The 14,455-nt window shown below is 39.6% G+C and overlaps 1 protein-coding gene across 11 annotated transcripts in view; it reads left to right on the top strand.

Annotated features, from left to right (window-relative positions):
• NBEA (neurobeachin) overlaps positions 1 to 7,551 on the top strand; it is a 634,796-nt gene extending 627,245 nt beyond the window's left edge. For all 11 annotated transcript variants that reach the window (XM_088460223.1, XM_088460224.1, XM_088460216.1 and 8 more), the window contains 3 exons: positions 1,947 to 2,143; positions 4,930 to 5,081; positions 5,656 to 7,551. In XM_088460223.1, the coding sequence (XP_088316349.1) occupies positions 1,947 to 2,143; positions 4,930 to 5,081; positions 5,656 to 5,746 (440 nt within the window). In that variant the 3' untranslated portion in view covers positions 5,747 to 7,551. The remainder of the gene's footprint in view (positions 1 to 1,946; positions 2,144 to 4,929; positions 5,082 to 5,655) is intronic.
• The last annotated feature ends 6,904 nt before the right edge of the window (positions 7,552 to 14,455 follow it).

Genomic DNA, 14,455 nt, shown 5'->3' with positions numbered 1-14,455 from the left:
TGTTTTGCCAGAAACCAAGTAAACTACCAGTATGTTTTGGGAGTGTGGGCGTAAACCGGACGAAACCCATGCAAACACAGGGAAGACATATACTCCACACATATATGGCCCTAGTCAGGAATGACATCGGCATAGTGGTTACCATTACTGCCTCACTAAGCTAACTCTGCTGCTACAAAAGATGCAAAGCCCAGCTCCCATTAATAAAAAAAAAAAAAAGTTTTTGACAGAAATGATTATTTTTTAATAAGTGTGACCATAGGGATTTCAGTGGTTGTATTGGTTAACACCTGGAGCTCAGCCTGCAGTTTGTACTGGGCAAATGTTCATCCCCATATATAACTTAGCAGTGCTGTCTCTACTCAGAGTTGCCAGAGCTGAGTAGAAGCTACCATAGGTCAATAAAGATACAGCCATCTCTGTTAAAAGATAATCGCATACGTAGGTTGCTGCTGCTGTAGCTCCTAGCTCCCTGAGAGGAAGGGCAGCAGTCGCTGGGACATTAGGAATGTGTGTTCCGGATACCCCCTCATTGAACCTGTGATAAAAGTATACGTGAAGCGAAGGGAGTATTTCCACTGTCTCTGGGTGGCCTGGAGAGACAGATCGGTGTCAATACAATTAGGTGCGATGGGGGAGTGTTGCCATTACAACGGCGTAGAAACATACACTCGTTAATATAATATATACACAGCCACACACCCACACCAGTGTGAGCATGTATTGATCAGATCTCTGGCGGTAGACTCACACTTGTATATCTTGCTATCACCATCAGTTAAGACTAGCATTGTAGAAGTCTAGTGCTACATAACCGTCCGCCCCTACTTGCATTATTGGTTATTGATTGATCTCTGGAAAACCTTTATGCTAATAGCACTTCAGAGAAACAGCCTACATGAAGTGAACTCAATATTGTGCTTTAGGATATCACAGATCTCATTGTGACTTTTTTTTAAGATGCCAATTTACTTTCATTTCTGTGCAGCCAGGAGAGAATAATCCGCGATTCATTGTAAAAACGAGAGGCAATCATCCATAAACTCTGCATTTTCCTTACATTTCTGTTCTCACTTTCAAAGCAAATGAGGAGTACTGGGCAGGGGAGAGACTTGTATAGTCATGCTCACTCAGGGCCCACTGACCTTACCAGAATATTGTGCAATTTGCTCTGAATAATTCTTTATTGTATAATTTGGCCATGGTTTGTGTTTTGCATTGACGTTTACCTATAAACATATGTGCTGTTTTCCACCAGACCTTAAACTTGTCTTAAACTGAGAACATGGATGGATACAGCATTCCGCACATGCATGCAGCTGTCACATTTGTGGATATTACATTTTAAGAATAATGTGGCAAAGCAATAACTTTTTTTTTTTCTGTATTTTTAAGCAGAAAAGACAATACAAGGTTATACAATCTGTCAGATATACACAAAAAGTAGGAGGGAAGGGCACATAGTAAACAACACACAGGGAGTAAATAAATGTAATACGGCAAAGAAATGTTTTTGTTTTTTAATTCTCCCTAATATAAAATTTCAATAATATTAATAAAATTTTTCGAAACATGTTGGTGCATCTTTGCGAATGCTCATTACAAAGGCAAGGGCTGCTGTATTTCCCCACCGGGACCACTGGTTGTTATAATTATTCATGTTTATTTCTATTGCACCAGCATACTCCATTGTGATTTACAATTATAATTAAACCCTGCGTTTGAATTGAATCCATTTCAAAAATAGCTATTCTTGTAAAAATCTCAACTGGTTGTGTATAATCTTATTTCTCTTGAAATAGTGAAAAAAAGGAACACCTACAGTATATCCCCTCTCCCCGCATACGCTTTATTTTATCCTTTTTATTTCAGTGGTAATCCTAAAACCTGAATTAACAAAGTTCTATAATGTCTTTTAATTTCTGTATTATTTACTTTTCCTCTAGAAGGTCCATGTTTAGTACATACCATTACTGGGGATCTGCTGAGAGCACTGGAGGGACCGGAAAACTGCTTGTACCCACGTCTGATTTCAGTTTCCAGTGAGGGCCACTGTATTATATACTATGAGAGGGGGCGATTTTGTAACTTCAGCATTAATGGCAAACTTCTGGGTCAGATGGAGATCAGTGATTCAACTAGGGTATGTGATTGTAGGAAACTATATTCTGTATAAAAATTATGCAACGATTATTTATTAAAGTGTGCAACTCATAGCCTCATATCACTTTGCTCAACATATTCTCCTTGCACCACATAACCTTTTAAACACACATTTGTGATTTATTTTAAATGACGGGATCAATGCATTGTGTAATTAGTGGAACCACAGAACAGCCACAGTGCTAATACATCGTACTCACCCACTAAAAGATCAGTTGTAGGTTGGCCTGTTATCATTATTTTCATGGAGAGGAGAATCATTTTGCATTGTTTAATGTGACACCACAGAGAGGACCACCATGTGTTATTGGCTTAGATGACATGAGCTTGCCAAAGAGAGAAGGATCATGCGTTATTGGCTTAGGTGACCTGAACATGCCACATAGCAGACCATTTGTCAGTGGTTTAAGTGACTTGTACAAACCATGGCTGTTTATGAGACCTGCAGTAAGTTAAAAGTAGAGGAAAATTCTGTCTTCAATTTTACATGGTTTTGTAACACAATAGTATGCTTTGTATGGCTCCTAACACACTTAGGCGTATATTTACTAAAGTGTGGGTTTACAGAAGTGGAGGTGTTAACCATAGCAACCAATCAAATTCTCCTTATCATTTAGTACCTTCTAGAAGATAAAAGCTAGAATCTGATTCGATGCTATGGGCAACACCTCCACTTCTATAAACCCGCACTTAGTAAATATATCCCTTATAGTAGACAACAAACACAATTTGCATGTTGTAACATCAGATACCTGGATTTAAACATTAAGATACTGCGTATGTACAGTACTGTGCAAAAGTTTTAGGCAGGTGTGGAAAAAATGCTGCAAAGTAAGAATGCTTTCAAAAATAGAAGTAGTTTATTTTTATCAATTAACAAAATGAACAGGAGAGAAATCGAAATCAAATTAATATTTGGTGTGACCATCCTTTGCCTTCAAAACAGCATCAATTCTTCTAGGTACACTTGCACACAGTTTTTGAAGGAACTCGGCAGGGAGGTTGTTCCAAACATCTTGGAGAACTAACCACAGATCTTCTGTGGATGTAGGCTTGCTCAAATCCTTCATGTAATCCCAGACAGACTCGATGATCAGGGCTCTGTGGGGGCCATAACATCACTTCCAGGACTCCTTGTTTTTCTTTACGCTGAATATAGTTCTTAATGACATTGGCTGTATGCTTGGGGTCCTTGTCCTGCTGCAGAATAAATTTGGAGCCAATCAGGCGTCTTCCTTGATGGTATTGCATGATGGATAAGTGCCTATAAAAAGAGAAAATAGTAGGTGGCGCTAATCACTCACTACAGTGGATCATAGTTCAATAATTTATTGATACAAATCAAACATATCTTTGTTGATAAATAGCCAACATTTATAAAACTCCCGGGAATGGGGTTATTGATACACAATTATAAAAACAAATATATGAAAATAGAGCACATAGATATTAGCTAGCTTATGGCAGGCATTAAGATAATTAAAATGTTCAATACAAATAAGACCGCACTGTCCCAAATAGCCGATTACAATACTTTCGTACATCGATTTTTGTTGTTTTGCAAATGAGTAACTTTTTGTCACTGGTCTCCAATGTGAGTAACAAATATGTAGCAAAGTGTTGCGCCTTTAAACCGTTCACAACCAGCCGCAGGGAATCCCAGATCTCCACAGTTCACCAATAGTAGAATGTTAATGGTAGAAATATAACCACGTGTTACAGCTTGAGATAATAGACAGTGAGCCGTCAAGAATCCCAGCTCTCCACAGTGCTCATAGTATAGGTGTGAGCTAAGGCTTAGCTCAAATAGCAGGTGAACAGTGAGTATTCCTCCCAATGCAACAGCACGGCACTCCTCTCCATGGGGCTCTCCGAAGGGAGCCCTATAAGTTGGAAACCCTGCAAGGCTTAGCTGTATCACGTGCGGTGTCGGTGAGTGCAATTGAGTTTCACATGTGAGCTCTGCCACAAGTCCCGTATCCTTAACGCATTTTCCCGCACCAGGTGGCTTTTTCATGAAGTGCCGTGCTGTTGCATTGGGCGGAATATTCACACTGTTGGATGACTCGCTGTTCACCTGTTATTTGAGCCGAGCCTTAGCCTACACCGATACTATCTTGTGTCTTGTTGCTGTGCTCAGTCTTGCCATGGTGTATGACCTGTGACATGAAACTGTCTTCCACAACCTCACCTTTGTAGCAGAGTTTGGCTGATCCTCACCCAGTTTTAAGCCTCCTACACAGCTGTTTCAGTTAATTTGTTTCAATCTACATATGAAGTTGATCATTATCACCTGTTTGGTATGATTGGTTAATCATACACGTGACTATAATCCTACAAAATCCCTGACTTTGTGCAAGTGTACCTAGAAGAATTGATGCTGTTTTGAAAGCAAAGGGTGGTCACACCAAATATTGATTTGATTTAGATTTCTCTTCTGTTCATTCACTTTGCATTTTGTTAATTGATAAAAATAAACTATTAACACTTATATTTTTTTAAAGCATTCTTACTTTACAGCATTTTTACGTCACCTGCCTAAAACTTTTGCAGAGTATTGTATGTATAATAAATAACTACAGTACAATGTAAGTCTTAAAATGATACAAATATAGCCCTGATGTTGTATTTTATTTCTATACTACTTTACTAGATGTTTTTCCTACTAAATCTCGGTTTTTGTTATGGGGGTGTCTAATCTTGATGCCATAATAATTGGTCTTATTGAAACATTTCTGAATGTGTGTTATGTTCTGTTTCCTCAAGGCCATCCTTCTGAGCAGCGATGGACAGAACCTTGTGACTGGTGGAGATAATGGTGTTGTAGAAGTGTGGCAGGCTTGTGATTTTAAGCAACTCTATATTTATCCTGGCTGTGATGCCGGAATAAGAGCGATGGATTTGTCACATGATCAGAGGTGAGTCTACAACTTAAAAAAATAAATCAAGCTCTTTAGATTAACCATCTGTCTCTCAATGTATTTACCTATTTATGTAATTATGTAAGGAATGGTAATATGTTCTTCTACCACGTTCATAATTTTCCTGGTGCCGAGGGCTGGGGAGTTGTAAGCAACCCAAAACCGATAGTTTTACATGCTGGTTGCTGAAACCATAGTATAGGGAATATACAACCATTCTCCTAAATCCAGTAGAACTCTTCTAAACAAATAGGAATGATAACACATTAGATGCACTCTAATAGAGAGTCTATATGACCAACAATCAATGACACCCAAAACATTCTTTATAAATAAAAATAAATAATTTATAAATAAAAAAAAATAACCATTAAGCTTTCAAAAAATAAACACCATCTTAACCTTGGTCCAATAGAAAATACCACTGAAACTGAGTGGAAATCCATCTGCTGTCAAACGTTGATTATACACTGTTAGTGTATCTAAGCTTGTGTTTCTATCAACATCAAAAAGTTTAACATTCTATAAAACATAATATTGACCTCTTGTGATTGTGTTTTTTTTTTTATAGGACCTTGATAACTGGCATGGCTTCTGGTAGCATTGTAGCTTTTAATATAGATTTTAATCGGTGGCATTATGAACATCAGAACAGATACTAAAGTTGACTGAAGTGCTGAATGCCAAGTTTTACACTGAGAGCACAAGCGCTGCAGTTAAAAAGACGTTGTCGTCTCTGGTGGAAAAGAAAGTCTGCATTGAGCTCCGTTGTTGTACATTCCATTACACCCAGCAATAGCTGTACATTGTAGTCAGCAAACCACTTCACATTGTGCGTTTTTCCACAACTGAACACCAGCTGCTAAAGGCTAAATTCTGAGGAATAGAAGACGTCTCTGAAATTATTTCAACTTTATTTATTTATGAAAAGTAGGACACACTACGAAGAGACATTCGGTCATTCTGAAGACGTTTGTGTCCGGCTGCTACGGTGTTTAGTCCACAAACCTTACATCCCATTTCCAGCCTCTTTTCAAGCTGTGAAAAAAAAGAAAAGAAAAAAGAAAAAAAATATATATGTTTGATACTTTGTACATCAGATGCACATCTTTAACTTTAAAAGGGATACTTTTGTAAAAGTAAAACCTTGTACAAAGAACAAAAATGTTTCATAGTTTTATCGTGAAGCTAAAATGTGCTTGTACACCTGATCTCTTGATGAATCAGGTATATCCGAAAAATGAAAGGATGCAGCTTGTATTAAAAGGTTGAATATGGGTTTTTCCAATCTTTTTAACATTTACACCAAAATATGCTTTGCACTTTTTTTTTTGTTAATTTTACCCCTTCTAAGTGAAATCCCATAAACCTTTAAAACCTAGGGATATGAAGCCATGGTTTGCCATAAATCTCTCATAAGAGAATTTTTTGCTGTAGTTTTTTTTTATTTACAATCATTATGAAGGAGAGAGAAGTCTGTATATATATATATATATATATATATATATATATATATATACATATATATATATTTATATATATATATATATATGTATATACACACCTTGGTATTTCCTGAGCAAGGGTCTTACATTTCACAGTGCCGAGCTTCTCGAGTTTTTAAAAAATAATTAAGTAATTCAAAACCCTTTACCGCACTTGAGTAAAAGGGTTCAGAAAGATAGAGGCTCATTTCTGTGCTTTTATTTTTTAATGAATTGCTTAGGCTTTTATTAAAAAAAAGAAAAAAACAAAACCTAATTGGTGTTAACCTATCAAGTTGCGGTAATGGCTTCACCTAGAGCCACGTTATACTGCAGTGATGGCTGGCAAAATATTTTCCTGCACATTGTACTGGTAAAATGACACACCCAGGGGTAAATACACTTGTTTCTTCTTTGTATATTTAGTGACTGTTTTGTCATAGATGTACATATTGTGTCGGTAGGACTCTGAGGCATGTAAACAGGAATTTAATTTTCTCAGAATTTACACTCACTTGCGGTCATTTATTTAAGAATAAAAAAGTCAAACAAAAAATTATAATTTGTATTGGCACTTTGCACCAGAAACATATCATTATTTATTGATGTGATTATTTGTTCTCCACCTTGTATTAGTAAGTTTTACCACTGATTTTCTTCTACATTGTTGTTTGTATTTAAAAAAAAAAAGGAAAGGAAAATAGATGATTCCGATACATTTACGGAGTCGGAGTAAATATTAAGTTATTCATCACCAGTCTGTAAGCAATATCTTGAGTTGTAGCTTAGAATAGGACGATATTGAACACCTGGAAGATGAGTTCATTTCATCTTGAAATCATGGTGAAATATTTTGGATATATCAATTCCTTGAGCTATTGTAACCATGTTTTATTGCAAAGATGTAAAATATGCCAGATGTGTTCAGTTGGAAATAAAAAAATAAAATAAAAAAAATGAAGAAAAAAATGAAAAATAAAATATGCAAACAATTAATTGTTTTTTTATATTGCTTATTTTTTATTATGAAAAAAGTACTGTAATACTTTATTGTTTCACACTATCTTGTACCACACGCACTTACACACGTCAGTTTTATTAACACAGACCATTGTACAAGTACAGTAAATAATGGAATAATATATTAGGTGTGTTTCATACAGCATATATATCTTTATGTTTATATATTTCATGTGCTTCAATCAGCACTCCTGTAGCTATGTAGTAGTATATGCCAGTAATGATTATTTAGCAATTTCTATATGTTTATTCTCTGCTGAAACTGAATTCACTATTAATAGATTCCTTTTAGTGTAATAGTATTTTTTTTTTTTTTAGGGTAATGAAAATGAGAATAAACAATACACACACACGTTGTCACCATAAACTTGAACTATGAATGTCTGGTATATAGCATAATCTTATTTCTCGACAACTATGGCTTAATCTGTTGGATCCCCTACAGCCTGGATTCTTAGCACTGTAAATCTCACAAATTCATCTACTGAGCTTTTAATCACTAAACCAAAGGTTTTGTTACTCGGTATTAATTCTTCTGGACTTGCAGTGGACATAACATTCTATGTACTTGTCTATTTTCTTACTTACTTGGTTGGAGTGCCCTAGGGCTCAGTGCTGGTTTCCTTTTAATTTCTCTGTACACTTTCCTCTGTAATACAATTAACAAGCTTGGTTTTCAGTGCCACGTCTATACTGTCTACACTCTTTATGGTAAATGTAATAGCCTGCAAGTTTTCTGCAATTTAGCCTCTAACTTTAAGTCGGGTACCTCTCTCAACTCAGTCTTTGGTGAATTTATAATTACAATCCAGCTCTATCTGCACCGTGGCCTCCAATCTCATGGCTTACATGCTCAGAGTCTTTGCCTCTTCGTTGCCTATGCAAAAACTGCATATTGAGTCTAGTAAATGCAGCACAAATGTTACCTACAGATGCCTCACTGAGGAGCACCCACACTCACATTGGATTCAGTTTAAATAACTCTGACCTCTTTCCTTTGGGGGCCAACATCACTTATTTACTTTTCATTTCCCAGGGTCGGTGCACGTTTCTCAAATTTCCCCAAAATTTTTGTCGATAAATCTTATCTATATGTCGATCTATCTAAAATATATTCTCGTATGCCTGCAGATTCGCTCGGGTGGATGTTATTGCTCTAGTCCAGAGGTTCCCAATAGCAGTCTTCAAGGCTTCCCAACAGTTCCAATATTAGAGATGTCCATGGTTGAGCACAGGTGGTAAATCAAATTGACTGAGGTACTAATTAAGTCACCTGTGCTCACCCATGGATATCTCTAAAACCTCAACTATTGGTGAGCCTTGAGGACCGTGTTTGGGTACCTCTGGTCTAGTAATTTTTGAGTGTCAAGCATCTGGTTTTTCCTTTATTGCTCCTTTCCCTGATGTCACATTGAGATAATACATGCCTCCCTTTCTTTCTAGATGACTAAGCTATACAGTATTGAAAATGCAATCCAAATTCATCCTGTAGTTTCTGCGTGATGCTGGTACGAATAGACAGACAAACAGAAATTCTGGGGAAAATTTTTTTCCTGTCTCCATAATTCATACACAGTCCCAAGGAGTACATTTCTCCAATAAATGTCTATGTACAGACACATCCATTACAACTTTATTATAAGTGTATATATATATATATATATATATGAAGTTCATGATATATGCCTCTTCCAACAAGTACACCTCTGAGTAGCTGTCATTTACCGTCCCCCTGGCTCTCCATCCAAGTTCCTTGACAACTTTACTTCTTTGCTCCATCACTTTCTCTCCTCAGACCTTTCCTCTATTATCCTAGGTGACTTCAATATTACAATTGATATCCCCACAGAATCCTCTGCCTTCAAACTCCTCACCCTCACATCTTCATTTGGCCTCTCCCAATGGACCTCCTCACCCTCCCATGTGAGTGGGCATTCACTTGATCTGGTCGTCACTCACCGTTGTAATATTTCTGATTACTCCAATTCCCCATTCCCCCTCTGACCATCACCTTCTCTCTTTTAACCTATCCCTCTCTCCTTCCCCTCTACCTCCTAAAGCCACCATCACTAAGCGTAACATTGAGGCTATCGACACCATTTACTTTTCTTCCCTGCTTGACTCAATTCTCTCACCTATCCCCTCTCTTTCCTGCCCTGAACAAGCTGCTTCCCTATACAATGCCTGCCTTACTACTGCTCTTGACTCTGTTGGTCCAACGATCACTAATCACCCTCGCAGATCCACACCTCAACCCTGACATTCCAAATGTACCAGATACCTGCAAAGTGTTCACAAACCGCCGAGCGACAGTGGAGAAGATCATGCTCTAAGGCAGATTTTCTCCATTTCAAGTGTATGCTCTCATCTTACAGTGCTGCCCTTTCCCTCTCTAAACAGTCATTTATCAAGAACCTCATCTCCCAGTCCTCAAATCCCCAGAGTCTCTTCACCACCTTCAACGCCCTCCTCTACCCACCCCCTCCTCGCTCTCTGCTCTTGACTTTGCTACCTACTTTACATCTAAAATTGATTATGTACCTCAGGACATCATATCCAACCAGTCCCCCAGCTCGCCACCTCCTCCTACAGTATCTTGACTTAAACTCAGTCCCCAAAGCCACCACATCAGGTGGTTTTCTCGTCCATCAAGAGGTATCAGGAAGGCTCCCCACCCCTCATCGGGTGGCTTTTGCCTCCATAAGAAGGACTCTGAGCCTCATTATAATTGCACCATATATGTCACTATCTTATCTGTGACTAATACATACAGATGTGTCCACACACAACTATCCTCCGTGCGACACACAACGTGTGAATGCAGAGTGACTCGGTAGTACCGACCACATTTTTGCGGGGATTTTTCCCTTCAAATGCATTTCATTCACACAGCGATGCGAATAGGACGCACAAGCAGCTTCTGCTGATTTAAATGATCTGTGGAATGCCTATATTCTGTGTGCAACTGTGGGTGTATGTGCATGCGAAATGCTATGTTACAGTGTAAGCGGCTGTGTTGGGGCGGGCACCAAATTATGACTAGCCCCTCGGCATCTGGGATGAATTTATGCCACTGCTCCCGTTTCCTCCGCTACCTCTTTCTGCCTGCTCCCATCTTGCCCACCTCCATAATCTCTCCCTCTCATCAGGCACTGTACCTTCTGCATTCAAGCATGCCCTTGTCTCCCCCATTCTTAAAAAAACCTACCCTTGATCCTAACATTGTCTTTAACTATCGACCCATCTCTCTCCTCCCTTTTGCCTACAAACTCCTTGAGCGTATTGTTTACAACCACCTTAACACCTTTCTATCCTCCCACTCCCTCCTTGACCCTTTTCAGTCTGGCTTCCGTTCTCTCCACTCCAGTGAAACTGCCCTCATGAAAGTCAGCAACAATGTCCTTGCTGCCAAATCCAAGGGCCACTACTCTGCTCATTCTCCTTGACCTCTGCTGCTTTCGACACAGTGGACTACTCTCTCCTTCTGCAAATCCTTCACACCCTTAGTCTATGTGACACTGCCCTCTCCTGGCTGTCCTACTACCCCTATGACCGATTCCTCTCTGTTTCCTCTCATGACTGCTCTCCCCCCCCCTCCACAGCCTCTTACAGTAGGTGTTTCCCAAGGTTCTGTTATTGGACCCCTCCTATCTCCCTCTATATGTCCTCTCTAGGTGGACTCATCAGTTCTTTTGACATCCATCATCATCTCTATGCTGATGATACTCAGATCTACCTTTCCTCCCTTGATCCCTCTCTCCTCACTCATATCTACAACTGTCTCTCTACTATCTTTTCCTGGAAGCTCCAGCGATTTCTTAAACTTAACATATCTAAGACTGAGCTGATCATCTTCCCACCCTCCCACATAATCTCACCTTCCACTATTTCTCAATTGATGGCCCAACTATCTCATCTAGCCCCATAGTGCGCTATCTTGGAGTTATCCTGGACTCATCCCTCTCCTTCAAACGACATATCAAGAACCTCTGCAGTCCTGTTGTTTCCATCTCAATAATATTTCCAAGACCAGACCCCATCTCACCCAGGATGCCACTAAAACCCTCATACACTCACTAGTCCTTTCCAGATTGGACTACTGTAGCCTCCTATCTAGCCTCCCCGAAGCCCATCTCTCCAGTCTGTCCTCAGTGCTGCTGCTCGGCTCATCTTTCTCTCCAAATGCTCTACATCTGTCTCCCCTCTCCTACAAGCCCTCCACTGGCTCCCCTTCCCTTTCAGAACCCAATTCAATGTGCTCACCCTTGCTTACAAAGCCCTCACCCAATCTTCTCCCATTTACATCTCTCTTCACTCTCCTGTCCACCCTCTTCGTTCAACTAGCAGCTTTTTTTTTCCCAGAACTTGCTTTTTTTAGTTTTTGTGTATTGAGGGTCTTTCCGCAGTGTGGATCTTTTGCTATGACGACTTGGTCTCATTTTGCACTTGAGACTGCCTGCACTTAGAGGGATGGGCCGGGAGTTGGAGGGGCATGTAGACACACCGGAAGTGTTCTGGTGAAATGCATCCAAGATGGCCGCCGAGAAGGCAGCTGTTTGCAGGGACGTGACTTGTGGGTACTCAAACCCTGGTCCAAGTTGTGAGCTGAGGTGATGATGGCTGTGCACTGCACCTAGTTCGATGAATGAATAAATAAACCCAATTATGTTAATTATAATATATACTGTATATATATCTATTTTATTTAATCATGCTACTCTGGGAAGGTGAAGGCTGCTGATTATGGTTATCAGTGTTGAGCTTTAAAAAGTTAAAATGTTCTGCTTGCGTCTTATTCTATTTGTATATCACAGGTGCTTCTTATCTACACAATCCTGGTATTTACGGTAATGTGTTGAAATGGTGTGATTTTGCCCATCTCTAGTACTCACACTTCCTGTCGTATTCCTGCTGCATCTGCTCCACCTATTTGCAGGGGAAGGAGATGCATTTCCAATGCCAAGTTGATCGCATTTCACATTTGCAACCAACTGGTAGAAAAAGGCTATATTTCTTTCCACTTGCATATATTACTTTTGTGCTTAGACACAAATTGTATCCTACTTTGAATAATGCCCTGAATGTGGAAGTAATACTTTATTACTTATCAGCTTTAGCTGGGGGGTTGTGATGCTGTGTGCTGACAATCTGGACCCTACTTGGGTTCCTATGTGTGGGGTGGGACCAGGTTGACCGCCCCAGCCACCACAGCACTGCCGCCTAGGGTTTTAAAACAAAACAATTTTTTATTCTGTATAAAATAAATAGAAATTATTTTGTTCCCATGGTAAATTTATATAGTCTATGGGTCAGGGGCATTTCAAGAGAGGAGGGGGCCCGTGTGCAGTCTCCATCCGCGGCCCATTCTCCCTCCGGTGGCCAGCAGCGGTAGACTCTGGGCACTAGTCTGTGCCCAGAGTCAACAGCGCATGCGCAGGCCATTTTCCTGGTGTTTTCCATACTGCACATGCGCAAAATGCTGGGAAAATGGCTACAGCGGCCATTTTCCAGGGGACTTTTACAGCTGACGTTGGTCTCCAGAGTGGTATTAAAAATATGGGTGCAGGGTGTGTTTTGTGTGGGCCCCCCCACAGGCCTGTGTGGGCCGCACACCCTGCACCCATTATAAATACGCTCCTGCTATGGAGTCAATCTATTTAGATGTGAATTGCAAGTAGCGAGTTTGTTTAATGAAACTCGACGACTTTGTACGAAAAAGCACGCCCAAGAATTCTCCAATCCAATTAAAAATGCCTGTTCGCGGTACTCGCAGCGGAGGTTTGCGAAGTGCCTGACAAATGTGATGTGAGAGAAGTGCATGAAAAAGTGGGGAGACCATCCTGGACCCCCCCGAAACTTATAATGTCGTTAGCAGGACCATATAAAAGGCTGTTGTGGGCATTAGGAAAGTACTGAAGGTTTTTAAATTGTGTCAAATGGCTGATTTGTGCTTTTTCTTTTTTCTATAAATGAAAAAAAAAAAAATTATGAAAATTCGCTCTGACTGGTTGAGTGTGGCTTGCTATTTTGGATTTCTAAATGAATTCTCTATGCGAATTCGATGAGAAAACAGTAACTTGCTCCTCGCAGCTCACGTCAAATTGGATTGACCCCTATGCATAGAAATTGGAAAAAAAAATAACGATAATGTACAATTAGTCCTAGGACCTGTCCTGCATGTGGTCCAGCTGCTTGGTCCTAGATGTAACAATCGGACATTGATTTAGTCAATTGGTGCATGTTCCAGGTGGTGGACTGTGTATGTCCAGCTTATGGTTATGCAGAAAACAATCTTATTTTTTATAGCCAGAGGATGTCACCTTGTCACTCACACAGTTCTGAGTATAAAACGCTCATTAGACAAATGTTTTTTTGACCTTGATTATATTTCATGTTTATTAGGTCACCTAAGAAAAATTCTGTGGAATCCACGTGTATTAATGTAGGCCTGCTTATCTTCCTGATTAACTGTGAAGATGTATAAAATATTTAATCTGGTGGTGATTGCCATTTCCAGTTGCTGCCAGCTTGCTCCATTGTGTTCAGTATTTCCCACCTCTGATGTCCTCAATCTCACTTGGGTAACTCTTTCCATCATATTCAACATAGAACCAGTCACCAATGTTAACTACATAATCTGAAGTCACTGTGACAGGTACATTAAGTTCATCAGTAGAAAGAAATGAAGTTGAAAATGTCTTGGCTTCTGCTGTGATAACATTTAATTTTCATGTATTGTGTCCTATATTTCATGGAATTACAGCTTTATTTACCTCCACTTCGATGTTTCCGAGCTCTCGATGACGTGGTTATTTTCGGCGAGACCTCTTAAGTTTAGATCCACACTCCTGCTGAGCGGTGAAGATA

Source organism: Taudactylus pleione, unplaced genomic scaffold (assembly GCF_031769625.1).
Source record: "Taudactylus pleione unplaced genomic scaffold, aTauple2 ptg000043l, whole genome shotgun sequence".
Classification (NCBI taxonomy): domain Eukaryota; kingdom Metazoa; phylum Chordata; class Amphibia; order Anura; family Myobatrachidae; genus Taudactylus; species Taudactylus pleione.
The sequence above is the reverse complement of the archived record's forward strand: the minus strand, read 5'-3'. Positions and strand labels throughout refer to the sequence as shown.